This window comes from Salmo salar, chromosome 11, assembly GCF_965601325.2.
Source record: "Salmo salar chromosome 11, fSalSal1, whole genome shotgun sequence".
NCBI lineage: Eukaryota > Metazoa > Chordata > Actinopteri > Salmoniformes > Salmonidae > Salmo > Salmo salar.
The window spans coordinates 28,280,522-28,307,805 of NC_138301.1; the positions used below are offsets into that span (position 1 = coordinate 28,280,522).

Here is a 27,284-nt window from a genome sequence, read left to right on the forward strand (position 1 = left end):
ATAGGCTTACAGAGGTCCGTTATCAGCAACCATCACTCCTGTGTTCCAATGGCACGTTGTGTTAGCTAATCCAAGTTTGTCATTTTAAAAGGCTAATTGATCATTAAAAAACCCTTTTGCAATTATGTTAGCACAGCTGAAAACGGTTGTCCTGATTAAAGAAGCAATAAATCTGTCTTTGTTTAGACTAGTTGAGTATCTGGAGATTCAGCGTTTGTGGGTTCGATTACAGGCTCAAAATGGCCAGAAATAAAGTACTTTCTACTGAAACTCATCAGTCTAATCTTGTTCTGAGAAATGAAAACTATTCCATTCGGGAAATTGCCAAGAAACTGAAGATCTCGTACAACGCTGTGTACTACTCCCTTCACAGAAAAGCACAAACTGACTCTACAATAGTCATTTACAACATTAACAATGTCTGTACTGTATTTCTGATCAATTTGATGTTATTTTAATAGACAAAAAAAAGTGCTTTTCTTTCAAGAACAAGGACATTTCTAAGTGACCCCAAACTTTTGAACGGTAGTGGATGTACTATCGTGAAACAAAAAAAGGAGATGTGAAAAGACTTTATGATGGTGAGCATTAAGATTTGCACCAACAGTAAAGACATTCTCCTATCTCTATGGCCACATTATGCAACACATATCACAACATGAAATATCTCTTACCCTCGTACAAACAAACCAGACACCCAGCTCTGCTTTCCTTCTTTCATTTTATTCTTCTCACAAATGGAAATCCATACAGTAGCTCTTGGGGTTCAAATGACAAAAGTATATGCCTACCTTTTATACCTCAGTTGTATGAAAATGAGATGTTTATGTACCGTAGCGGAGAATGAGTCATAAGAAGTTCTCAACACACAAAGAGACCGTTCTGTGCTGTGTGCTGTGATTATGCTATTACCTGGGAGGTTTGGAAGACTTCCTGTGTAGGTAATAGGATGCATCCCAATGGTATCCTATTCCCTTTATAGTTCACTACTTTTAGATTTTTTTCTGGATCAAAATGGGGCTTAGGTGGTAGGGGCGTGGTGGGGGCGTGGCCATGGGGGTGTTCAATGGTGCGGTCGGCGACCCAACATTTTAGAGGCCCTCCTGTTGGTCTCAGTGACAATATTGAGTTGTTCTAAAGCTAATTTCCTGCAATTCTACACATCTTGCCATGGCTTATGCTATCTGAGTGACTCAACCTTATAACAAAATCAATGGGGGCCCCATGCCATGACAAAACTACTCCTGAATGCATAATTTGTAGATTTTTTGATTCTCCCTGACTGTCGAGCTTTTATTTTGGTGATTGTTAATTCTTATTTAAAACAATATAGGTCCATTATCTTTTCTACATACTTTATATCTGGTTTTAGTCCTTTTAAGTTTACACTGAAAACGTTTAATTATCCCGATTTTCATTTTTATAATAATAATAATAGTAATATTATTATTTTTATAATAATAATAATAATATTATTTGGACATAAGCGGTCTGAAAAAACACTAGGGCGACCCGCCCCAAACTTTTGTATGCAGAAAAAACCCTGCTTTTAACCAGGGACAACAGGGCTAGGGTTAAAAGTAGTGCACTATATAGGGGATATAATGCCATTTGGGACACACACACATACTGTACTGAGAAACTGTTTCCTCAACAAACTTTCCTCCATTTCCTCTGCTCTATTCTCCACTGCATCCCCATAATAATTCTATGAATGTCTTTCATTGGAGACTTTCACAATTCCAGCTGCAACTCCTTTGCCCTCTCTAGCCTCATGCTGTGGTACTCTTTAATGAGCTCCCAGTAGCTGGTCTGCTGGGGTTCAGGCTGCTATAGCTGGAATATTACTCAAATGTGCTCATTAAATATAATTCTGCATTTTGCACAATATCGATATGTAAACCCAGATTAACATTTTGTTTGACCATTGTCTTAACGAGATAGTGTGTGTGTGTGTGTAATTTTTGCATGTTGCATGTAGCACACTGTAGATGTTCTGCAGGTAGAGGTCAGGAAGTCAAATGTGCAAATCATTATTATGAAGCTGAATATGAAGCTCTCTTTTCTGAACTTGTAATGTTATGTAACAGCATTGACAATAGTCCAGTGATTGGACACAATAATACTATGGCTTTTCATTTATTGAATGAAGGATGTTTAAAAAGCATTCACTAAGTCCAAAGCTTCATATAGCAGTGTAGCTAGGACATTGGCACTCTCAGCCATGCTGTGTAATATATTCTGTCTTTTCAGACCTGAACATGGGAACACTACTGCAGGGGCTGTCTGTATATTAATAGCCTACCTGTGACTTCATCTGTAGCATTTGCTGTTATGCACCATAGAGAGAATAACTACTCTAAAGGTGTTTGGGTGTTATTTGTGAGGGTGTTTGAGCATGTCTGTTTGCGTCTGAGCCGTCATCAGCCCTTTGTCTGAGTGTGTCTGGGTGTACGTGTCCCCTGCAGAGCCAGCCACGGGCAGCCAGGTCACCGTCACAGGGGGCAGGGGAATGTGTGAGGTGGCTGGGGGCCGCTGCCGGCTGAGGTGTGGGGCTGACTGTATGTTAGATGGGGGAAGTGTGGGATGTTACGTATGTCAGCTACATGAACAGAAAGAGAGCGAGACATTGCCACTACCATACTGTAGCCAATTGGATAACTGGAACAAAGGAGTGCAGAAACAGACCTATGCATTAGCTGTGCTTGATTGAACTTGCCGAGCACAATGGAAACAACATAATAGTCCCAAAATTGCAAATCCTTCCCACCTGGTGCCCCAGGCAGCCACAGTCAGTTGCTCAGATTATTTGAAAGAAAACAAATACCATCTGAGCACTGTTTTTTTCTACATAACAGAATAACAGTCAGTTTGGTGGCTAATCTCATTTACTGATGGGTAATCTCCATCACAGCAGCAGAACGGATTACTCCTGACCACAGATCAGCCAGCTGCCATAAATAAGGACAATTAGCTCTGCGGTGAACATGACTTTGCCTCCCATTTCACCCCTGTCAAACCCTGGGCTCAGGTAGTAATTGAATAGTGAATGGAATAGGGCCACCAACTGAATCTTTCTTTGTCCCTTTGTTATGGTGCCAGTCATTTAATTCTGACCATAAATCGTTTCTGGGCCACCTGTTTCATTATTGCCAAGGGAAGTTAGATATGCAGTAAGTTATACAGAACAGAACAGAATACAAGTTTTTCATTGCAAGCTGTGCTACGTTCAGTCCACATACAGTTTTTGTGTGTTTTTCCTGTAATCATACTTTAAAAGACCACAGTGCATACAAAATACTAATAGCTATATCCCATAAATGGGAATTGGGAATATGGTAGAAAACGAAACATTATAATCAGAATACATTTTATGTTTGCTTAATTAATTCAGCAGATGGATACATACACTTCCCTGCGTTTGATCCAGTTGATCAGAGGGCGTGTGTTCCCAGCAAAACAATAGATGCATATAAGAATGAGATATGTCCCTGGCTGATTGTACTGGCTGATTTATCCATGACTGAAGGCCAGCCAAAGTGGTTTGATATCTGATTGTACTGGCTGATTTATCCATGACTGAAGGCCAGCCAAAGTGGTTTGATATCTGATTGACTGCTATTGGTCTCCAAGGTTATGGAATCAGTTAACTCATATGGCGTGATGAATTGTTTCTTATTTTCAATTATATGTGTTCATTATTTATATTTTTCTAGTCTCATTCTGTATATTTATAGACGCCGTTGATGACCCCCTATTCACCAGTATCTAGTTAACTTGTTACCTGGTACACCTGTTACACGCAGGTGCGTCTTCTTAAGTGCGTGTCTCCACTTCATTTGTTTGTACAGCACTGATGAAGGCATAGCAGCTGAAACGTATGCTCCTTTTTATGTTTAGCACTTTGCACTTTCACCTTTTTGGATTCTTTCGATCATTGATTACATCAAGTATATTTTTGCATCCCGCCTCCTTGGTTTTTTCCTTTTTATGGTTTGAGTGCGAGATCCCATTGAATTCTTTAGATGCTTTTTCTCTCGTGCACAGGCCATCGTTCATTGTAGCCTGAGCACAGACCTTCATACTGGCTCACTGATTCATAAAAAACATGGCTTCTAGATTTCATGTCAAGTTGTCCACAGTTTAACACATTAGGACGTACGTTGTTTGATGTAATTTACAAACAGACTTTAAAGAGCCTATGTTTATCATTAATACTGCACAGTATGTCTTTTAAGTAGTTCCTGCTTATAAAATGTAACATCTCTGGTCATTTACATACAATATGTTTATTCATCTTGGGTGGTAAGCATTTGGCAGTACAAAGAGAATGTGTTTCTATAGTTGTCACTCAGTAAGGTGAACACATTTTGTAGTAATCCAATGAGAAGAAAACTATTGAAGAACCATGATTAGCCTACCTATATTAATGTCATTATAACCTATTTAATCCTATGCCATGTCATGCTATGTCCTATATTGTGCTCCTATATCTTATGTCCTGTCCTATCTGGGCTGACTCTGTCCCTGTTCTCTCTCCCCAGGCAGCAGTCTGAGCTGAGGCAGGATAGCAGGATGCTGTGGGTGGAGTGTAGGATAGTGGACGCCCTGCGTGGGAGAAGACGGATGAGGGCCACGGCCGTCAAGCTGCCCTGCTCCTTCTGGTTCCTCCTGCTGTTCGGGGCCGGAGGCCTCGTCCTCTTCATACACCTCCAGGACCTCTCAGAGATGGTCCAGCAACAGGCTCCAGGTCAGTGGGAGAGAGATTCTACCCTATTCTACAGTCAGTTTCTACTGACCTGAAACTGGAATGGGTTGATACTATCATCAGTACTGTACGTTGTGAAAGAAGCGTGACACACATACAAATAAACCCATATACATCTGTTCACATGCATGTACACATGTACTATACTTACTGTTATTGTCAACCTGCTCCTCTATTGGATTAAAGTTTGATAAGAACCGTACCAAGTTTGCATACTGAAAAGGTGAAGCAATTGGTTATGAGTTATCATGAGACAATGCCAGGATGTCAACCGTAAATGAGGGCAATGTCCTTGGTGGTGCACTGTGAGGGCACCAATGGTGAACACCTGCTACAGCACCACAGGACTGAGCCACACACTGAGAGATAGAGAGATATGGAGGGAGATGGGGAGAGAGCTGGGGAGAGAGAGAGGGCTAGGATGTAGATAAGAGGGAGGGAGAGGGAGAGAGGGAGGGAGAGATGGGGGAGGCTCTATGAACCGCTGTGTGTGGGTCTATCATGTGTCACCCGTGCTGTGTGTCATCATCAGTATCAGACAGGATGAGTACAGTGTCAGCCTCTCTATCAATAAGAGGTACTTACGGAGAGTGAGAACTCGCCTGGCTCTAATATTCCCCTGTTAGATGCTCGTGCGGGTAATATCATACACACACACACACACACACACACACACACACACACACACACACACACACACACACGCACACACTGCCGAGTGTTGAGTGTGTCTAACCTGGAAACTGCAGAGCTAGTGGGCCACACACATTGTAGAAATGGCAAGATGTTTTGGCTTGTCTATTCAGAAGGAGCACCATGCCAAGTTCAATATCATGGTGACAAGATAGTGGCATGGCCTTTTTTTATTGAGGATTTTGTGACTATGTGGGGTGGTCCTTTGTAGCTCAGTTGGTAGAGCATGGTGCTTGTAACCTAGAGTAGTGGGTTCAATTCCCACGTCCACCCATACGTTACATTTATACACACATGACTGTAAGTTGCTTTGGATAAAAGTGTCTGCTAAATGGCATATATTATATTTTTATGATAAGCACTTAATGAATTTGAAATAATTAAACTGCTGACATACTGTACTGTAATTGTACTGTACGAGTATCCATTTTCATGCAAAAGCAAGCATGCAAGCACTATCCAGGCACTGATTTAGTTAGAAAGAAACAATGCAAATTTCACAAATGATGTATGACACATGAAGTGTTACAATGAACATTCAGTGACTTCAGTATAGCTTACATCGCTGGGAAAATAATGCTGAACTGTATCTATGCCTTAAGCTACGATGCCTCACTTCCGCCAGAAGCTCATCTCTAATAGTGTTGAGTTTTAATACATTGGATGTCAGCTTCTATCTATCTTCCTCTCTCCACTGCTCATCCTCTTTGTCTGGCTGTGGAGTACAGTCACAGTCAGTGGAATGCTTTGGTCCCCCGTAGTTAAGATAACACTCACAATAACCGAACAGGAACCAGCAGTTTAACAGGATGGGCAACAGTCTCTCCTGATCTCCACAGTAACTGTTTAAGGGACAATCGAGGGGAAACCCATTAGCTACCATTCTCCTGGGGAAAAGACATAGCTCAAAGTCCTAGCAGCTAGCTGAGATAAATTGCTAACACATTTTGACCAGTGAGCATTTTTCCAACACTTAAAGCCTTGCTGTCACAGTGTGGGCCAACGGCTGAGAGGAAGGTCTAGTTGTATGGTGGTGTTCCAGTAAAGGCATGTGTCTTCACTCAAACACCAATAACAAATCATTGCCATCTCATTGGAACAAACCCTATGGCAAAGCAAAGTCATTCTTCATCGGAAAAAAGGACAAGGGCCCGTTGAGTGGACTGGTACAGTATTACACAACTCAACTGAGATCGTGCTGAGTCGTGACTAGGTCACCCACTATTCTCTTGTTCCAGTTATAGTATAATTACATAGCACTAATCCATTTCTCATCCCATTTCTCCTCTGATAATCATATCATGGAAGAGAGCATGTTAGCTCGACTCGGTTACAGTAGCTAATCTATAGAGATGCTCTGTTTACTTCAGAGGACTGCTGTGCTATGCATTGAATGGCACAAATTGAACAAAGGCACAGTGGTGTGTTTACCAGTTAATGTCTAATTGCACTCTTACCATGCAAAGAAAATCCTACCCAACGTCCTTGACATCTTTAATGATCCATGGCTTGGCATCCACAGTGAGGAGTCGTGGTTAAAAAGCCATCTGCTTGGAGTGAAGACGATAGTGTCACTGTCTCTTTTATATGCAGCATGTCGCCAGGCAGTCAAAGAACACTTCACACATCACTGATGTGATGACATGGAGAACGAAAAATATGTACTAAGGTACGAGAGCCTGTGTGTGTGTGTGTGTGTGTGTGCGTGCGTGCATGCGTGCATGCATGTGTTTTTCCTTAGATGTAGCCTAGTCTTGTTGGTGAAATATAAAACCTTTCTCTATATCAGTGGTATTCAAAGTTGGGGTCGGGGAACGGTAGTGGTGTCGCCCAAGATTTATATATATAGAGTATATTTAGTACTTAGTATTTGTTAGGATCCCCAGTTAGCTGCTGACCAGGCAGGGCTAGTCTTCCTGAGGTCCAAACAGGAAACAACATAACAAATAAAATACACAATATACATACATATTCACAGCACTACATTTACATTACAATTTAGCCATTCAGCAGAAGCTCCCATCCAGAGCGGCCCACAGCTAGTGCATTCATCTGGAGATGACAACATATCACAGTCATACCCCAACCACGTATCACATACATAATACAATACATAATACAATGCAAAATACAACACAAATTTCATTAAAATGTCTGTGTGTCTCTTCATGGCCAGGCCGTAAGGTGTTCTTTTATCTGTTTTTTTGAATCTGGTTTAGTCATGGCTCCAACAGACGCCTCACAAGTCTTCAACTGGCAGCTTCATTAAATAGTACCCGCAAAACACCAGTCTCAACGTCAACAGTGAAGAGGCAACTGGCCTTCTAGGCAGAGTTGCAAAGAAAAAGCCATATCTCAGACTGGCCAATAAAACTATTTTATGACCATTTTGAGCCTATAATTGAACCCACAAATGCTGATGCTCCAGATACTCAACTAGTCTAAAGAAGGACAGTTGTATTGCTTCTTTAATCAGAACCCAGTTTTCAGCTGTGCTAACATAATTGCAAAAGGGTTTTTTAAAATGATAAACTTGGATTAGCTAACACAACGTGCCATTGGAACACAGGAGTGATGGTTGCTGATAATGGGCCTCTGTACACCTATGTAGATATTCCATAAAAAATCAGCCGTTTCCAGCAACAATAGTCATTTAAAACATTAACAATGTCTACACTGTATTTCTGATCAATTTGATGTTATTTTAATGGACAAAACATTAGCTTTTCTTTCAAAAACAAGGACATTTCTAAGTGACACCAAACTTTTGAATGGTAGTGTAGATTGTATTTTTGGGGGGAACAAACAAATAAGAGTACAGATGGGACAATATACACGTTTTTTTTGAGAATGACAATTTCAAAATGTATTTATTGTTTTCATTTTGGTAAGAGATGATAATGTAATGAATTTAAGGTTATTTGTTGATGTAAATCACATTTTACAGATTTTAAGGTAGTGTCATTAAATTTGTGGTGTGGTGGGGTCACAATAAATTCTTGCAACAAAAATGGGGTGCCCAGAAATTATTTTAGAGAAAATGGGGTACCCTCTGAAAAAGTTTGAATACCACTGCTCTATGATCTACAGTGGCTTGCGAAAGTATTCACCCCTTGGCATTTATCGTATTTTGTTGACTTACAACCTGGAATTAAAATAGATTTTTGGGGGGTTTGTATCATTTGATATATACAACTTGAGCGTGCATTACTATTCACCCCCCACCCAAAAAGTCAATACTTTGTAGAGCCACCTTTTGCAGAAATTACAGCTGCAAGTCTCTTGGGATATGTCTCTATAAGGTTGGCACATCTAGCCACTGGGATTTTTGCCCATTCTTCAAGTTAAAACTGCTCCAGCTCCTTCAAGTTGGATGGGTTCCGCTGGTGTACAGCAATCTTTAAGTCATACTACAGATTCTCAAGTTAATTGAGGTCTGGGATTTGACTAGGCCATTCCAATAAATTTAAATGTTTCCCCTTAAACCACTTGAGTGTTGCTTTAGCAGTATGCTTAGTGTCATTGTCCTGGTGGAAAGTGAACCTCTGTCCCAGTATCAAATCTCTGGAAGACTGAAACAGGTTTCCCTCAAGAATTTGAAAAAATGAAACACATCCCCACAGCATGATGCTGCCACCACCATGCTTCACTGTGGGGATGGTATTCTCGGGGTGATGAGAGGTGTTGAGTTTGCGCCATACATGTTGTTTTCCTTGATGGCCAAAAAGCTCAATTTTGTATCACCTTCTTCCATATGTTTGGGAGTCTCCCACATGCCTTTTGGCGAACTCCAAATGTTGTTTGCTTATTTTTTTCTTTAAGCAATGGATTTTTTTCTGGCCGCTCTTCCATAAAGCCCAGCTCTGTGGAGTGTACGGCTTAAAGTGGTCCTATGGACAGATACTCCAATCTCTGCTGTGGAGCTTTGCAGCTCCTTCAGGGTTATCTTTGGTCTCTTAGTTGCCTCTCTGATTAATACCCTCCTTGCCTGGTCCGTGAGTTTTGGTGGTCAGACCTCTCTTGGCAAGTTTGTTGTGGTGCCATATTCTTTCCATTTTTTAATAATGGATTTAATGGTGCTCCGTGGGATGTTCAAAGTTTCTGATATTTTTTATAACCCAACCCTGATTTGGACTTCTCCTCAACTTTGTCTCTGACCTGATTGGAGAGCTCCTTGGTCTTCATGGTGCAGCTTGCTTGGTGGTGCCCCTTGCTTAGTGGTGTTGCAGACTCTGGGGCCTTTCAGAACAGGTGTATATATACTGAGATCATGTGACACTTAGATTGCACACAAGTGGACTTTATTTAACTAATTATGTGACTTATGAAGGTAATTGGTTGCACCAGATCTTATTTAGGGGCTTCATAGCAAAGGGGGTGAATACATATGTACGCACCACTTTTCTGTTTTTTATTTTTTATAATTTTTTGAAACAAGTTATTTTTTTTCATTTCACTTCACCTATTTGGACTATTTTGTGTATGTCCATTACATGAAATCCAAATAAAAATCAATTTAAATTACAGGTTGGAATGCAACAAAATAGGAAAAACGCCAAGAGTGATGAATACTTTTGCAAGGCACTGTACCAGTGGACTGACTGTGGATGTATGTACAACTATCCTCTCATCTGGTCCACAACAACCCTCCCTCCATCCCCCATCCCTCCATCCCTCCCTCCATCTCTCCATCAATCCCTCTTCACATGCAAGGAACAGTGCATATTGTTTCAAGCTGGAAGGTAGAATTTGATCTCTCCCCACCAGAGGTCCAGTAATCCTTTAAGCCGTTATGTTTGCAGAGTCTAATTTAGCCGTCTCTTAATGTAATTAAATTGTGCTGATGACCTAGCGTGGAGGGAGGGGCTGAGCAACAATATTTCCATGCAAATTCACTCCAGTTGATGTTTGTGGAAAAAAATGTATATTATATGACATTATTTCCTCTCCATCCTTTGCCTGTCCACCTCACAACGCTCCCTTAACAACAACTACTTGTGTAGACCTGGCACCATCCACTCTCACTCCACTCCACTCCATCCCACCCAGTTCAGTGCATTTGAAATTAATTATTGGGAAAGCTACGTCACTCAGTCATTTTACACAACCCTAAGTGCTATGTACCCCTGACCTTTGACATAGTAGGTACACACTGTCTCTGGGGATTTCGTGAGAAAAACAGAACTTAATTGAAACAGTGCAACCATACAGTACAATAAGAGTTTTCTGCTGGTTGGTTTTGTCCCTGGATCACATGACAATCTGGATGGTTATCTGGAGAGTGCAATGGCAACCTGTGCTCATGCCAAGCCGTAGATGTTACAGATCTCCATTCTCCTCTGTACACCTCAGCCACTGAGGAGGGATAGCCTATTATGGTCTGGCAGAACACGCTGAAACCTGAACCATCAAAGTGGCCTTGATAGCTGAAACTCTGACACCCTGGATACAGAAGCCTACCTTTGCGTAGGTAGGCATTTAGTAGGTAGGTATTCGTCTAGGTACTCAGTAGGTACTGTAGGTATTCATTGTCCACATTGCCAACTCAGTCTGCTAACCTACTAGGGTATCACAATTGCTCCGTGGCAACACCAAGGTCATGTGGTGTTCTATTAACATCAATCCCCTGTGGTCATGTTCTGGGCTCTCTGGTCTGGACATAATCTGTTTTCCAAAGCCATCTGATCCCACAACCAATGGCTGCCAATATGTTTCCAAATTGATTTTTTCCTCCACTTTCTTCCATTACAGTGAATGGCTGACGTCCAGAAAAATACAATGTTATACCTAAAGCAATACTATTACTCTACCAAAAGACTAAAAGCCATTTACTGTACTTTATTATGCAAGAGAGGCATATTATTATTTGGCTTTTGCCAGTTGTGTTTTTACTGCACAGACTTTAGAGAATGCTCTCTGTGTGTTGGAGAATATAGTCAGTGTGAGACACAGCCACAAATCATATTAGTGCAGCACTGAGTCTTGGGCGAGCGTTACATCTCCCCTGAACCATTCCTCAGTCCTGGACATAAAACTCTTCAAAACAGCTGATCTGGTGCTATCCAGTAAGCCATGAAATACAAAATGCAGCCCAGATTAGAAAGCATCCATATGAGACAGAGGAAGCTACATTGACCAGCCGAGAGTGAAAGAAAAAAAGCAGATGCTCTGATCTTTCCCTTTCAACTGTAGTGCAAAGGTGAAGATGCATCTTTTGAGCCTCCCACTAGTACAGACATGGGCAACTGGCGGAATGCCAGTTTTGAAGGCCCTCTGATCAATAATAAAAAAAGACATTATATTTTTGCGGGGGAACGCAGTCAGGGTCTCAACTTACAGTTGCGAGTTAGAATACTCAAGGTGAAATTTCAAAATATGGTTGTACATAAGATTTTTTTTGTTTTGTTATGTCAGTCACTGACTGTCACGTTCGTCGTAAGAACTGGACCAAGGCGCAGGGTACGTTGCGTTCCACATCTTTATTATAAAGTGAAACTTTAGCAAATACAAAACAATAAACGAACAAACGAAACGTGACGTTCTGGAGTGCTCACAGGCAACTACACAAAAACAAAACAAGATCCCACAAAACACAGTGGGGAAATGGCTGCCTAAATATGATCCCCAATCAGAGACAACGATAAACAGCTGCCTCTGATTGGGAACCATACCAGGCCAACATAGAAATTGAACAACCAAGATTACCCACCCGAGTCACACCCGACCTAACCAACATAGAGAATAAAAGGCTCTCTATGGTCAGAGCGTGACAGTACCCCCCCCCCCAAAGGTGCGGACTCCGGCCGCAAAACCTGACTCAATAGGGGTGGGTCCGGGTGGGCATCTAGCGTTGGTGGTGGCTTCGGTGCAGGTCGTAACCCCCGCCCAGACCCCAGATCCGGCCATGGCGCCGGGCTGAACGTCGTGCCTGGACTGGGCACCGGCGCAGAAGAGGGCTCCGGCCATGGAGCTGGGTTTGCCACCGTGCCTGGACTGGGCATCGGTGTAGAGAAGGGCTCCGGCCCTGGAGCTGGGTTGGATGCCGTGCCTGGACATCGGCACAGAGGAGGGCTCCGGCCTTGGAGCTGGGCTGGTCGCCGTGCCTGGACTGGGCACCGGCGCAAAGGAAGGCTCCGGCCTTGGAGTGGGACTGAACGCCATGCCTAGACTGGACATCGGTGCAGAGGAAGGCTCCTGCCATGGAGCTGGACTGGACGCCGTGCCTGGACTGGGCCCCGGCACAAAGGAGGGCTCCGGCCTGTGGACCGTCGTGGGAGATTCCGGACTGTCGCAGGAGGTTCCGGACCGTGGACCGTCGTAGGAGGTTCCGGACTGTGGACCGTCGTAGGAGGTTCCGGACTGTCGCAGGAGGTTCCGGACCGTGGACCGTCGCAGGAGGTTCCAGACTGTGAACCGTCGCCGGAAGCTCTGGACTGGGGACCGTCGCCGGAAGCTCTGGACTGGGGACCGTCGCCAGAAGCTCTGGACTGGGGACCGTCACCGGAAGCTCTGGACTTGGGACCGTCGCCGGAAGCTCTGGACTGTTGATGCGCACTGGAGGCCTAGTGCGTGGAGCCGGTACAGGTGGCACTGGACTGGTGAGGCACACTGGAGGCCTGATGCGTGGGACCGGCACAGGTTGCACCGGACTGGTGACACGCTCTTCAGGGCGAGTGCGAGGAGCAGGCACAGGACACGTCGGACTGGGGGGGGCGCACTGGAGGCCTGATGCGTGGGACCGCCACAGGTTGCACCGGACTGGTGACACGCTCTTCAGGGCGAGTGCGAGGAGCTGGCACAGGACGTACTGGGCTGTGAAGGCGTACTGGAGACTTGGTGCGTAGAGCCGGCACACATGGTACCGGACAAATGATACGCTCCTCAAGGCGAGTGCGGGGAGCTGGCACAGGATGTACTGGGCTGTGGAGGCGTACTGGAGACATGGTACGTGGGGCTGGCACAGTTTTTACCAGACTGCTAGCACGCTCCTCAGGACGAGTACGGAGAGCTGACTCAGGTGGCATCGAACAGATAACACGCTCCTTAAGGGCGAATGTCATGCATCATACACCAACACAACAACTCTCTCATTTCTCTCTCCTCTAATTCCTCCATCAACTCACTGACGGTCTCTGACTCTCTCCGTTCACTCTCCTGCAATTTCTCCCTCTTCTCCCAGATTTGCTCTGGTACGCTCCTCGGCTCCGCCGACCACCCCGTGTGCCCCCTCCCCCCCCCAAACAAATTAGGGGCTGTCCTTTGGGCTTTCTTTGTGGCCGCAAACCCCGGCGTCATCGCTGTCCTCCCTTCTCTCCTTGCGTCTGCCGCCAAGGAAGGCGATCCTGTCCTGCCATTATTTCCTCCCAAGTCCAGGATCCCTTCCCATCCAAAATCTCCTCCCAAGTCCAGGATACTCTCTCATCCTGGGCACGCTGCTTGGTCCTGTTGTGGTGGGATCTTCTGTCACGATCGTCTTAAGAACTGGACCAAGGCACAGCGTACGTAGCGTTCCACATCTTTATTATAAAGTGAAACTACAGCCAATACAAAACAATAAACGAACAAACGAAACGTGACTTTCTGGAGTGCTCACAGGCAACTACACAAAAACAAAACAAGATCCCACAAAACACAGTGGGGAAATGGCTGCCTAAATATGATCCCCAATCAGAGACAACGATAAACAGCTGCCTCTGATTGGGAACCATACCATGCCAACATAGAAATAGAACAACCTAGATTACCCACCCTAGTCACACCCCGACCTAACCATCATAGAGAATAAAAGGCTCTCTATGGTCAGAGCGTGACACTGACGGTCACTTAATTAGCCCACGTCAGCAAAAATGTTGTAGATTGTTAGCTGACAGATGAGAGCAGCGATGAGCTGTGGTAGTGGGGGGTGTCCGCCTGGCCTTTCTCCAAGTGCACGCTGGGCTGTGTTCAAAAACTCCAAAAGGATTGAAAACAGGATGTGGGTTGAGCACCAGGTAGATCTAACAGAGAAGTGACTTTTTTTAAAGTCTTTGAAGGCCGCTATTGGAGCCTGTGCCGCTCAACATACCCAATCTGCCACATGGTTTGTCACTCTAACCCCACAGCCAAGGGTGGGCCGTACTGTACACTGTCCTGCTGCAGCACAGAGAGAACTCCTTCAGTGACCAAAGCCTCAAACACACAGATTTGAGCAGAAATCTCACAGAGGCAATTGTTCTAGAACTCTTTTCAGAGCATCCTGGAGCTTTTACTGTTTACAAACTTGTCATTGCAGTTGTGGAGGCCTTGGACAGAAGTCATTATCATATAACTCAGAGTTTGTACTCGCTTAAAATATAGTCTCTCACAATTGATCTACCTTCATCCACTGCAGTGCAAATTAAATGCAGAGCTTTTTGGGGGGGAGAGAAGGAGATATTTGGCGTCTCCACTGCAGCACAAAAATGATAATGAGATCATGTTTTTGGGGTAATTAGAATTAACAGGTGAGCTGGCTGAGCCACAGACGACAGACCGACCGACAGACAGACATACAGAGTTTAGCCGCCGCAGTCGCTGATTAAAGACGGCACTCTGCCACTTATTCAGTATGACAAGGCCCGGGCCATAAGTGTCCCTAGTCATTCCCTTATCTGTCTGACACCAATCCTCCATTTCCTCTCCTCTGCTCTCCGTCTCGGGAAAGAGACAGTCTCTCTCCTCTCGTCATGGGAGCACCAAATAATCAGGATGGGATTGGTTATCAAAGGCCTGGTAATGAGCAGCAACATGAATATACATGTCTAATATCGAGCCAAAACAGCCATCCATTCCCAGCTCTCCCGCTCCCTAACCAACTGAAGAACATCCCTTTTTCCCCACCACCAAACCAACAGCAGAATAAAATAACGATTTCAAAAAGAATACTTATTTTTGTCAGTACAATTTCCCTTATGTTTTGTGTTTTTTTTTGCATGAGAGTTTGATTAAAAAGTAATGAAAGGTAGAACAGCAGGTAAAGTAGGACTGGGAAGCGGTAGGTAGGTATAGGTTCTGACAGTCACAAGGAAGGCACCACACAGAGCAGATTTAATAAATACTGGAAGGGAGGGCCTGAGTTGCGTAGCAACCATGATTTTTCCTCAGACGGGACTGTCTTCTTCTTATGAGGCTGTTGTTCTCCTCAAAGTTTAATTGCTGTCAGAAAGCTTGTCTTTACCGTAACACGCACTTCAGAAAGCTCACAGCGAGAACACTTGTCTTTACCACTGCAAAGTCTCCAGAGTTCCTCCTAGTCAAAAGCGTGTGAGAGGAGCTCTCTGCAGCCAGCATCTCCCAGCAGGCTGGAGACAGGCTGTGAAAACCAGTCACAGACAGAGACAGAGACAGAGACAGAGAGAGAGAGAGAGAGAGAGAGAGAAATATACCTTATAATAGACACTCCTTTCACCGAGACATCCTGGGAAAGCAAAGTAGAGCTGTATATGGAAAACATGAATAATGCCAGTGTTCAAGGTCTCTACGCCATTGCCTAGAATATCATATTTTCTCTGCTAAACAGGGGAAATCATGAACTAAATAACATGTTGTTAGTGAGGACCATAAAAAGGTAGCTGTTAAATGTGACCCATATATTGCACTTTGCAAACAAAAGCTTTTGTTGTGTAAATGTTTCCACATTGATACTAACCTACTGTTTTTAAAATGAAGAAGATCTTGTTCGATATTATCAAAACCTGCATGAGGAGCATTAAAATGAATGAATTTAACCAGGTAGGCTAGTTGAGAACAAGTTCTCATTTACAACTGCGACCTGGCCAAGATAAGCAAAGCAGTGTGACACAAACAACAACACAGAGTTACACATGGAGTAAACAAACATACAGTCAATAACACAATAGAAAAAGTATATATACAGTATGTGCAAATGAGGTAAGATAAGGGAGTTAAGGCAATAAATAGACCATAGTGGCGAAATAATTACAATTTAGCAATTAAACACTGGAGTGAGAGATGTGCAGAAGATGAATGTGCAAGTAGAGATACTGGGGTGCAAAGGAGCAAAATAATAAATAAAATAAATAACAGTATGGGGATGAGGTAGTTGGATGGCCTGTTTACAGATGGCTATGTACAGGTGCAGTGATCTGTGAACTGCTCTGACAGCTGGTGCTTAAAGTTAGTGAGGGAGATATGAGTCTCCAGCTTCAGTGATTTTTGCAATTCGTTCCAGTCATTGGCAGCAGAGAACTGGAAGGAAAGGCAGCCAAGGGAGGAATTGGCTTTGGGGGTGACCAGTGAAATATACCTGCTGGAGCACGTGCTACAGGTAGGTGCTGCTATGGTGACCAGTGAGCTGAGAAAAGGCGGGGCTTTACCTAACAAAGACTTATAGATGACCTGGAGCCAGTGAGTTTTTAGCGACGAATATGAAGCGAGGGCCAGCCAACGAGAGCATACAGGCCGCAGTGGAGGGTAGTATATGGGGCTTTGGTGACAAAACGGATGGCACTGTGATAGACTGCATCCAGTTTGCTAATTGGTGCTTGCTTCGGGACAGAGACGTTAGCCAGGAGTAGCCACTTGGGTAGCAGCTAGCTAGCTGCGATGATCCAGCTGAAAAGGTTCAGAGCTTGCGGTAGGAATATGGAGATATGGAGAAGAAGAAGTCCGATATGCTCTGGGTTGAATCGCGCTGTGCAGACTGTCAGGAGTTGTCCGGGCTAAAGGTTAGCTGACTACTAGCTAGTAGCTAGTTAGCTGGCTAGCTTCTGTATGGGGTTCTGGTTCTAAAGTAAAGAAAATAGAAAATTCATACCACATTGGGTGAGGCGGGTTGCAGGAGAGTATGTTGAAGTTGAGGTTAGGAAAAATATATTTTTTAAATATATGCAAAGAAAAAATATATAAAAAGATATATACATGGGACACGACAAGACAAAGACAAAGACGCCTGACTGCTAAACCATCTTGGATTAGAGATCGAATAACTATAGAATAGAATACATTGTAGAATAATAGTGAAGACATCAAAACTATGAAATAACACATATGGTATCATGGTGTAACCAAAAAAGTGTTAAACAAATCAAAACATATTTAATATTTTGGATTCTTCAAAGTAGCTACTCTTTGCCTTGATGACAGCTTTGCATACGCTTGGCATTCTCTCAACCAGCTTCACCTGGAATGCTTTTCCAACAGTCTTGAAGGAGTTCCCACATATGCTGAGCACTTGTTTGCCGCTTTTCCTTCACTCTGCGGTCCAAATCATCCTAAGCCATCTCAATTGGGTTGAGGTCGGGTGATTGTAGAGGCCAGGTCATCTGATGCAGCACTCCATCGCTTTCCTTCTTGGTAAAATAGCCCTTACACAGCCTGGAGGTGTGTTGGGTCATTGTCCTGTTGAAAAACAAATGATAGTCCCACTAAGCGAAAAACCAGATGGGATATCACTGCAGAATGCTGGTTAAGTGTGCCTTGAATTCTAAATAAATCACTGACAGTGTCACCAGCAAAGTACCCCCACACCATGACACCTCGTCCTCCATGCTTCATGGTGGGAACCACACATGCGGAGATAATCTGTTCACCTACACCGAGTCTCACAAATACATAACGTTTTGAACCAAAAATCTCAAATTTGGACTCATCAGACCAAAGGACAGATTCCCACCAGTCTAATGTCCATTGCTCGTGTTTCTTGGCCCAAGCAAGTCTCTTCTTATTATTGGTGTTTTCTTAGTAGTGGTTTCTTTGCAGCAATTCGACCACAAAGGCTTGATTCACTCCTCGGAACAGTTGATGTTGAGATGTGTCTGTTACTTGAACACTGTGAAGCATTTATATGGGCTGCAATCTGAGGCTGGTAACTCTAATGAACATATCCTCTGCAGCAGAGGTAACTCTGTGTTATCCTTTCCTGTGGCGGTCCTCATGAGAGCCAGTTTCATCATAGTGCTTTATGGTTTTTAAGCTTCATCATAGCGCTATATGGTTTTTGTGATTGCACTTGAAGCAACTTTCAAAGTTCTTGAAATGTTCCATATTGACTGAACTTCATGTCTTAAAGTAATGATGGACTGTTGTTTCTCTTTGCTTATTTGAGCTGTTCTTATACCAAATAGGGCTATCTTCTGTATACCACCCCTACCTTGTCACAACACAACTGATTTGCTAGAAAGCGTTAAGAAGGAAAGAAATTCCACAAATGAACTTTTAACAAGGCACACCTGTTAATTGAAATGTGTTCCAGGTGACTACCTAATGAAGCTGGTTGAGAGAATGCCAAGAGTGTGCAAAGCTGTCATCCAATCAAAGAGTGGCTACTTTGAAGAATCTCAAATATAAAATATATTTTGATTTGTTTAACACTTATTTGGTTAATACATGATTCCATATGTGTTATTTTATAGTTTTGATGTCTTCACTATTATTCTGCAATGTAGAAAATATAAAAAATAAAGAAAAACCCTGGAATGAGTTGGTTTGTCCAAACTTTTGACTGGTACTGTACATATGTACTTGGTATGATACTTGCCAGTGTATCCCTTACTGAAAACACATTAATTTCACATGATCACATGTGAAGTGTTGCAAAAACACGTTTTCATGTGATCAAGTGATCTTTGGTGAAGTTTATGTGACAACAAGTAAAGCAACATGTGATAACATGAAACTACATGTGAAAACATGTTACCATGTGAAGTATTCCAAAAACACTTTTTCACATGATTTCACGTTACATTTCATGTGAAATCATGTGTATTTTATGCAAGGGTAAACCTTTACAGTTGATAAATCATATACAGTTCTATATGCCATTACATTGTGGGCTCCACAAAAATACCACCATATTTTCTATTGGCAGAAGTTACCCTGACCAGAGTGTGAAAGGAACACTCCCGACAATATCTGCACCAGCTACAAAGGTGATGTGTTCACAATTCTGTTATCTTCTTGGGAGATATTTTGAGTGAAGATTTCAGACGTGTGTTCAGTTGATTGTTCCAGTAACAAAAGCCCTGAGGTAGTTTAGGGAACTGTATCCTTCTCACAGCACTGTTATCCAGGAGAATAGACAATCAGATGGTGATTCAGTCTTGAACTTGTGCCCGTGAGTCGGCCTGGACTGGCTGAGCAGACTGATCACTATTAACACACTATGATTTTGGACGTTTGAAAAGTTCCTGAGAACGTCGATGTACAGTGCCTTCAGAAAGTATTCATACTGCTTGACGTATTCCACATTTTGTTATGTTACAGCCTGAATTGAAAATGGATTAAAATGATGTTGTTTCTTATACACCTACACACAATACCTCAAAATGACAAAGTGAAAACATGTTTTTAGAAATGTTTGCACATTTCTTGAAAAACAAATACAGAAATATCTATTTTACATAAGTGTTCACATCCCTGACTAAATACATGTTAGAATCCCCTTTTGCAGCGATTACAGCTTTGAGTTTTTCTGGGTTAGTCTCGTAGAGCTTTGCCTACCTGGATTGTACAATATTTGCCCATTATTAAAACAAAAAAAATTAAAGCTCTGTCAAATTGGTTGTTGATCATTGCTAGACAACAATTCCCAAGTCTTGCCATAGATTTTCAAGCAGATGTAAGTAAAGACTGTAACTCGGTTACTCAGGTAAGCAACTCCAGTGTAGATTTGGCCTTGTGTTTTAGGTTATCGTCCTGCTGAAAGGTGAATTAATCTCCCAGTGTGTCACGTCCTGACCATAGAAAGATGTGACCGTTTTTTTTCGTCTATGTTTTCTATTTCTATGTTTAGGTTCTAGTTTTGTATTTCTATATTGGGGTTTTGTTTGGGGTGATCTCCAACTAAAGGCAGCTGGTCCTTGTTGTCTCTAATTGGAGATCATACTTAAGTAGGGGTTTTTCCACCTGGGTTTTGTGGGTGATTAATTTTGAGTTGTGTATGTGTTCATCTTTGCGTCACGTTTTTAATTTTTTTTTCATTCAGTGTATTTATGTATTGCATAGTTTCACAGTATAAATAAAATGTGGAACGACACACACGCTGCACTTTGGTCCTCTCATTCCTACGACATCCGTGACAGAGTGTCTGTTGGAAAGCAAACTGAACCAGAGTTTTCCTGTGCTTAGCTCCATTCCATAAATGTTTTATCCTGAAAAACTCCCCAGTCATTAATGATTACAAGCATAACCATGACATGATGCAGCCACCACTATGCTTGAAAATATGGAGAGTGGTACTAAGTAATGTGTTGTATTGGATTTGCCCCAAACATAACAATTTGTAGTCAGGACAAAATGTTAATTGCTTTGCCACATTTTTTACAGTATTACTTTAGTGCCTTGTTGCAAACAGGATGCGTGTTTTGGTATATTTTTATTCTAACAGGCTTCCTTCCTTTCACGCTGCCAATTAAGTTAGAATTGTTAAGTAACTACAATGTTGTTGATCCATCTTCAGTTTTCCCCTATCACAGCCATTAAACTATGTAACTGTTTTAAAGTCACTATTGGCCTCATGGTGAAATCCCTGAGTGGTTTCCTTCCTCTCCGGCAACTGAGTTAGGAAAGACGCCTGTATCTTTGTAGTGACTGGGTGTATTGACACACCATCTAAAGTGTAATTAATAACTTCACCATGCTCAAAGGGATATTCAATGTCTGCTTTTTTTTACCCATCTACCAATAGGTGACCTTTGCGAGGCATTGGAAAATCTCCCTGGTGTTTGTGGTTGAATCTGTGTTTGAAATTCACTGCTCGGTTGAGGGACCTTACAGATAATTGTATGTGTGGAGTACAGAGATGAGAGAGTCATTCAAAAATCAGGTCAAACACTATTGCACACAAGTGAGTCTAAGTAACTTATTATGTGATTTGTTAAGCACATTTTTACTCTGAACTTATTTAGGATGTAAACATTTCTAAAAACATAATTCCACTTTGACATTATGGGGTATTATGTGCAGGCCCCTGAAAACAAATCTAAATTGCATCAATTGTATATTCATGTGGAAAAAGTCAACGGGTGTGAATACTTTCTGAAGGCACTGTATGTCTTCCTCTGCGATCACCCAAAAAATGTTGGGCTGGGAGGCGGGCGGACATGCAGAACATGGATATAACTGTTCCATCAATGTAATTCCTCCTCACAAAGACCTCGTCTCTCTTAAAGTAAGAGGAAGTTGAAGTCTGGCTGTGGGAGAGGATCATAGGTATTTACCATCTGTCTTTCTGTCAAATCAAATGAAATTGTATTTGACACATGCGCCAAATACAACAGGTGTAGACTTTACTGTGAAATGCTTACTTACAACCCCTTCCCAATGTTGCAGAGTTAAAAATAAGAAAAAAAAAATAACACAAGGTATAAAATGCACAATAATGAAGTTATATACAGGAAGTACCAGTACCATATAACATACTAGCCTAAACAATATAATACTGACAAAGGCACATATCACAGCTGTGGGACCTATCATTTTGGGGTATAGAATGACTGCGAGAAGGTCAGTTCTGGTGGCTTTTTAAAAGGACATTCTACTCTAAAATGAATAAAAATAAAATGATGTCGACATCTAAAGTAGAATTTCTCCCTCCAAAAACGAGCCCAATAACATATTGGTCCATATTATCAGGCAGGTGTGCTATTTAGCAATAAGCATTGTCACCTGATGAAGCCCACCTGATGCAGCATAGTGGCTATAAATAAATAGGCTCAGGGTTGCCCATCTGCATTTACCCCATTGGGCTAATCATTAGCTAGATCACAAACTCTGAAGTCTAAACATTAGGCTATCGTGTTGCTAGTTAGCAACATATTGATGATTTGGATGTCCTAGAAAAAAAGTTCCACTGGCACTTAGCCAACCAAGGATCATGTACTTTTAATATAATGTAGGTTAAACCTGACCCTTGTTACTCACATCAGCCATGGAAAGCAAGATTACACAGTTTTGTAACAGCAGGGGCTCTCATGCATGACTCATTGTTGTTTTTCTCGAAGCGAGCATAAAAGACAGTTTTGCATCACTGGGCAACTCACGGCTGGATTCCCTTTGTAATCCATTATCGTCTACAAGCCCTGCAACATCCTATGAGCATCCGAGCCAGTGTAATAGGATTCCATCTTTCTCCTATATAGTCCTTTTTCATGTTTGATGGTTAGTCGGAGGTCGTAGTGGGATTTCTTGTATGCGTCCATGTCTGTGTCCTGTTCCTTGTAAAGTGGTAGTTCTAGCCTTTAGCCCAGCTGTAATCCATGGTTTTTGGTATGAATACATTTTTATGGTCCCTGTGGGTATGACGTCATCGATGCACTTATTGATTGAGCTGGTGACTAATGTGGGAAACCCCTCAATGCTATCTGATGAATCCCGGAACATATCCTAGTCTGTACTAGCAAAACAGCCTTGTAACCTCGCATCTGCTTCATCGTACCACTTCTGGTACTTCCTGTTTGAGATTTTGTTTGTAAACAGGAAGCAGTAGGCTAGAGTCATGATATGATTTGCCGAAGGGAAGGCAGGGGAGAGCCTTATATGCGTTTCTGTGGGTACGTTTCTGTGAGTGCTACAGGACAATAGTCATTTAGGCAAGTTACCTTGGAGTTCTTGGGAACAGGGACAATGATGGTCACCTTGAAACATGTTGGGATTACAGACTGGGACTAGGTCAGATTTAAAATGTCTGTGAAGACACTTGCCAGCTGGTCTGTACATGCTCTGAGAATGTGCCCTGGTATTCTGTCTGGCCTGGTGGCCTTGCGAGTGTTAACCTGTAAAAAAATCGTACTCACATCACCCACGGAAAGCATGATCACACAGTCGTCCGTAACAGCTGGGGCTCTCATGAATAACTCAGTGTTGTTTTCCTTGAAGTGAGCATAAAAGGCATTTAGCTCATTTGGGAGTTTTGCGTCACTGGGAAAATCACAGCTGGATTTTCCTTTGTAATCCATTATTGTCTACAAGCCCTGCCACATCCGACGAGCATCAGAGCCGGTGTAATAGGATTCCATCTTCCTCCTATATTGTCCTTTTTCATGTTTGATTGTTAGTCGGAGGTCGAAGTGGGATTTCTTGTATGCATCGATGTCTGTGTCCTGTTCCTTGTAAAGTGGTAGTTCTAGCCTTTAGCCCAGCCTGTAATCCATGGTTTTTGGGTTGGATACGTGTATATGGTCACTGTGGGAATTGAAGTCTTGTAGCGTGTCACTGGTACTTCCTGTTTGAGCTTTTGTTTGTAAACAGGAAGCAGGAGGCTAGAGTCAAGGTCTGATTTGCCGAAGGGAAGGCAAGGGTTTCTGTGAGTAGAATAAAAGTGTTTCAGAGTTTTAGCGCCCCATGTGGCGCAGGAGATGTCTGTCACTCCTCAGACCACAAGGAGTGGAGTAGTCCCCCTGGCCTGAGCCTCCGAGCTCATCCTACTCCTCCGACTCCTCCTTAGCCTTTCTTCCCTCCTGGAAGGACCAAAGATTAAGCTCTCCTGCCATCCAGAGTGATAACAGGCTGTCAACTTCTAAAATGTAATCTGCTGACTCTGGGAGGAAGTGGCGGTGTCATTGGAGTGGGCCGCCTGATGCTTATCTCCTGACTGGCATGCCGTGATGGAGAGAGGAGAGAGAGAGAGGAGAGAGAGAGGAGAGAAAGAGGAGAGGGAGCACCGGCCCTGCCAGATACTCAGAAATAACCAGCCAGTGAATCCAACAAAGGCTCAGTCAAAGCAGAGGGATCCATCATTCCCCTCCTTTTAAAACACACACATATCTATTGAAACCACCCTGCCCAATGATGAGCCAGATTACAAGTGGAGGGTGATAAACCTATCTGATGATAAATGGAAGAAAAGATGCCAATAGACAGAGGATAATAGGCATTAATTACTCCTTGACGATACAGACAAGCGATGAGATTCTCAGTTTTATTAAACGAGACTGCTGCATCGACTCTCAGCTCTCAGCAAATTCAATCTCGGAATTCAGATTGCAGATTGTGACATCTAAAAGTCATATTGCTGCCCAATCAAAGTTGCGGTCCTAGTGCACAATGGCCAGGCAAAGCGAGAGAGAGAAAGAGAGAGATGTAGTATTTACTGTAGTGTTTTTGCAGACATTACTGTAGTATTTACTATAGTATTTTATTATCTTTGACTTAGAGGTGGAGGCTTTCTCCTTGAGTAAACCTACTGGAGAAATACTAAAAGGACAACATTTCCATAACCTGTAGGTAGTTCAGCGATTCTTCTCTTTTCTATAACAAGTGTGGAACACAATATGATCTATATTGGCATGTAGGTTTCTCACTTATGGGTGGTACAAATTGGGATATGGGGGAGGGGAATGGGAAGGGTATATTCAAATTAAATACTGTAGCATTTACTATAGTAAAAAAAAGTGTTTTTGCAGACTGTAGTGTTTTTGCGGACATTACTGTAGTATTTACTACAGTGTTTTTTCCATGGATAGTACTATAGTGTTTACTATAGTATTGTACAGTATTCTACAACATTATATAGAAAGTAATACACGTGACTACTACAGTGTGCAGTATAGTGTTGTAGTATTCTATTGTAAATTGTAGTATTTACTCATGTGGGGAGAGAGAGAGCACGAGAGAGAGCGCTGTGATTTGGGGAATTGTCAGGAACCTGTAGAATCTAGTAAATCAATCTACTATGGGTATTAGCCAGGACTTTAACAAAGGGATTGTCATGCAGTTAATTGGTCCAACCTCTCTTTTCCAAGCAACTGACCTCATGTCCCTTTTGTTTCTTTGAAATTATAAACTTAAATAAAATAAAATTGCTTGGGAAAGACCTGTCCCTGTGAAGCAGCAGCTGTCAGCCAGCTAGTAAAATGTACAGAGACATCTACAAGCCATTTTTTTTATCTGTAGGGTGTGTGTGTGTGTGTGTGTGTGTGTGTGCGTGCATGTGTGTGGCGGGTGGAGTTACTTTATGTCTCTAATTGGGTAAAAATCAAATGTTCTGGTCCCTCACAAAAAAAGCCCCTTCTGGTCTCAGAGGCAGCGAGAGAGGGGCACAGAGAATGAATTAGTCACAAAGAGCAACATTTGGGGCTGTGGTGTTTACAATTTTATTTCAAACTGGAGCCAGGGCTTCTCTCTGGAAGAGTGGTGAGTATCTATCCATAAGTATCAGTCATATGGTATGAAATGGGTACATTCAGCCATTCTCTGCCCTGCCCTAGTGTAAGAGTCATGACTAGTTCCTGGTGTTGTTCTAGAGGCCAGAGAGAGAGAACACACACAGAGAACACACACACACAGGACAGACAGGTGTGTGTAGTGGCCTGAAGGGATGGAGCCCAAACAGTGTGGACTGATAGTATAGTCCAATAAGACCCTGTGTACAACAAAGTGTGTGAGCTGGTGATTGATTGTACTGTAATGAGTTGAGCTGGGATGTCTTAGCATGGTACAGTTAAAGATGTTTGCAGTGTGATTTGCAGCGGACTCGTTTGCTGAATGATGGTATGCCGTAGTTAAGGTCTTTTGGGAGTGTTCGGCAGAGTGATGTTGTGTGAGTTGTTTTGAGACGGTACAGACATGCATTGACTTCTGTTGTACCTTGCTCTCACTCTAATTGGTTGAATGGGATGCATAACATGGTCGTACCCCCTGGAGGTTAACTCCTCGGGGATGTAGCAGTGATCAGTTTCTGATCAGGTACTGTGTTAACTGTGAGCTCCAGAGTGTGGAGCTAACAGGACACAGAGTGGGTCTCTGGCTGTTTCTGACTGGAGTGACTGAGGCAGAGTGAAGCGGCTGCTCCTGCTGCTGCTGCTGCCGTTGTTCCAGCACTCTGGCCCGTGTCTAACAGCAACTGAACACCAAATCAATCTTATCACCCCATAAGGCACGACTCCATAGTTAAGAGTGGAAATTAGATATTGCCTGTGTCGGATTTGGAGCCATCCTCTCCTCTCGCTCTCTCCATCCTCTTTCCCTCTGTTTCCATCACGTCTAAAGACTCCATACCCCTGCCTCTCTCTTCTTCTCTCTCCATCCTCTCTCCCTCTGTTTTCATCACGTCTAAACACTCCATACCCCGCCTCTCTTCTTCTCTCCATCCTCTCTCCCTCTGTTTTCATCACGTCTAAACACTCCATACCCCTGCCTCTCTCTTCTTCTCTCTCCATCCTCTTTCCCTCTGTTTCCATCACGTCTAAAGACTCCATACCCCGTCTCTCTCTTCTTCTCTCCATCCTCTCTCCCTCTGTTTTCATCACGTCTAAACACTCCATACCCCTGCCTCTCTCTTCTTCTCTCTCCATCCTCTCTCCCTCTGTTTTCATCACGTCTAAACACTCCATACCCCTGCCTCTCTCTTCTTCTCTCTCCATCCTCTCTCCCTCTGTTTTCATCACGTCTAAACACTCCATACCCCTGCCTCTCTCTTCTTCTCTCTCCATCCTCTCTCCCTCTGTTTTCATCACGTCTAAACACTCCATACCCCGCCTCTCTTCTTCTCTCCATCCTCTCTCCCTCTGTTTTCATCACGTCTAAACACTCCATACCCCTGCCTCTCTCTTCTTCTCTCTCCATCCTCTTTCCCTCTGTTTCCATCACGTCTAAAGACTCCATACCCCGTCTCTCTCTTCTTCTCTCCATCCTCTCTCCCTCTGTTTTCATCACGTCTAAACACTCCATACCCCTGCCTCTCTCTTCTTCTCTCTCCATCCTCTCTCCCTCTGTTTTCATCACGTCTAAACACTCCATACCCCTGCCTCTCTCTTCTTCTCTCTCCATCCTCTCTCCCTCTGTTTTCATCACGTCTAAACACTCCATACCCCTGCCTCTCTCTTCTTCTCTCTCCATCCTCTCTCCC

At 43.0% G+C, this 27,284-nt stretch overlaps 1 protein-coding gene across 1 annotated transcript in view; it reads left to right on the plus strand.

Annotated features, from left to right (window-relative positions):
* LOC106562373 (carbohydrate sulfotransferase 8) overlaps window positions 1-27,284 on the plus strand; it is a 199,686-nt gene that overhangs the window by 45,452 nt on the left and 126,950 nt on the right. The window contains exon 2 of the mRNA XM_045689291.2: window positions 4,545-4,750. Within this exon, the coding sequence (XP_045545247.1) occupies window positions 4,576-4,750 (175 nt within the window). The 5' untranslated portion in view covers window positions 4,545-4,575. The remainder of the gene's footprint in view (window positions 1-4,544; window positions 4,751-27,284) is intronic.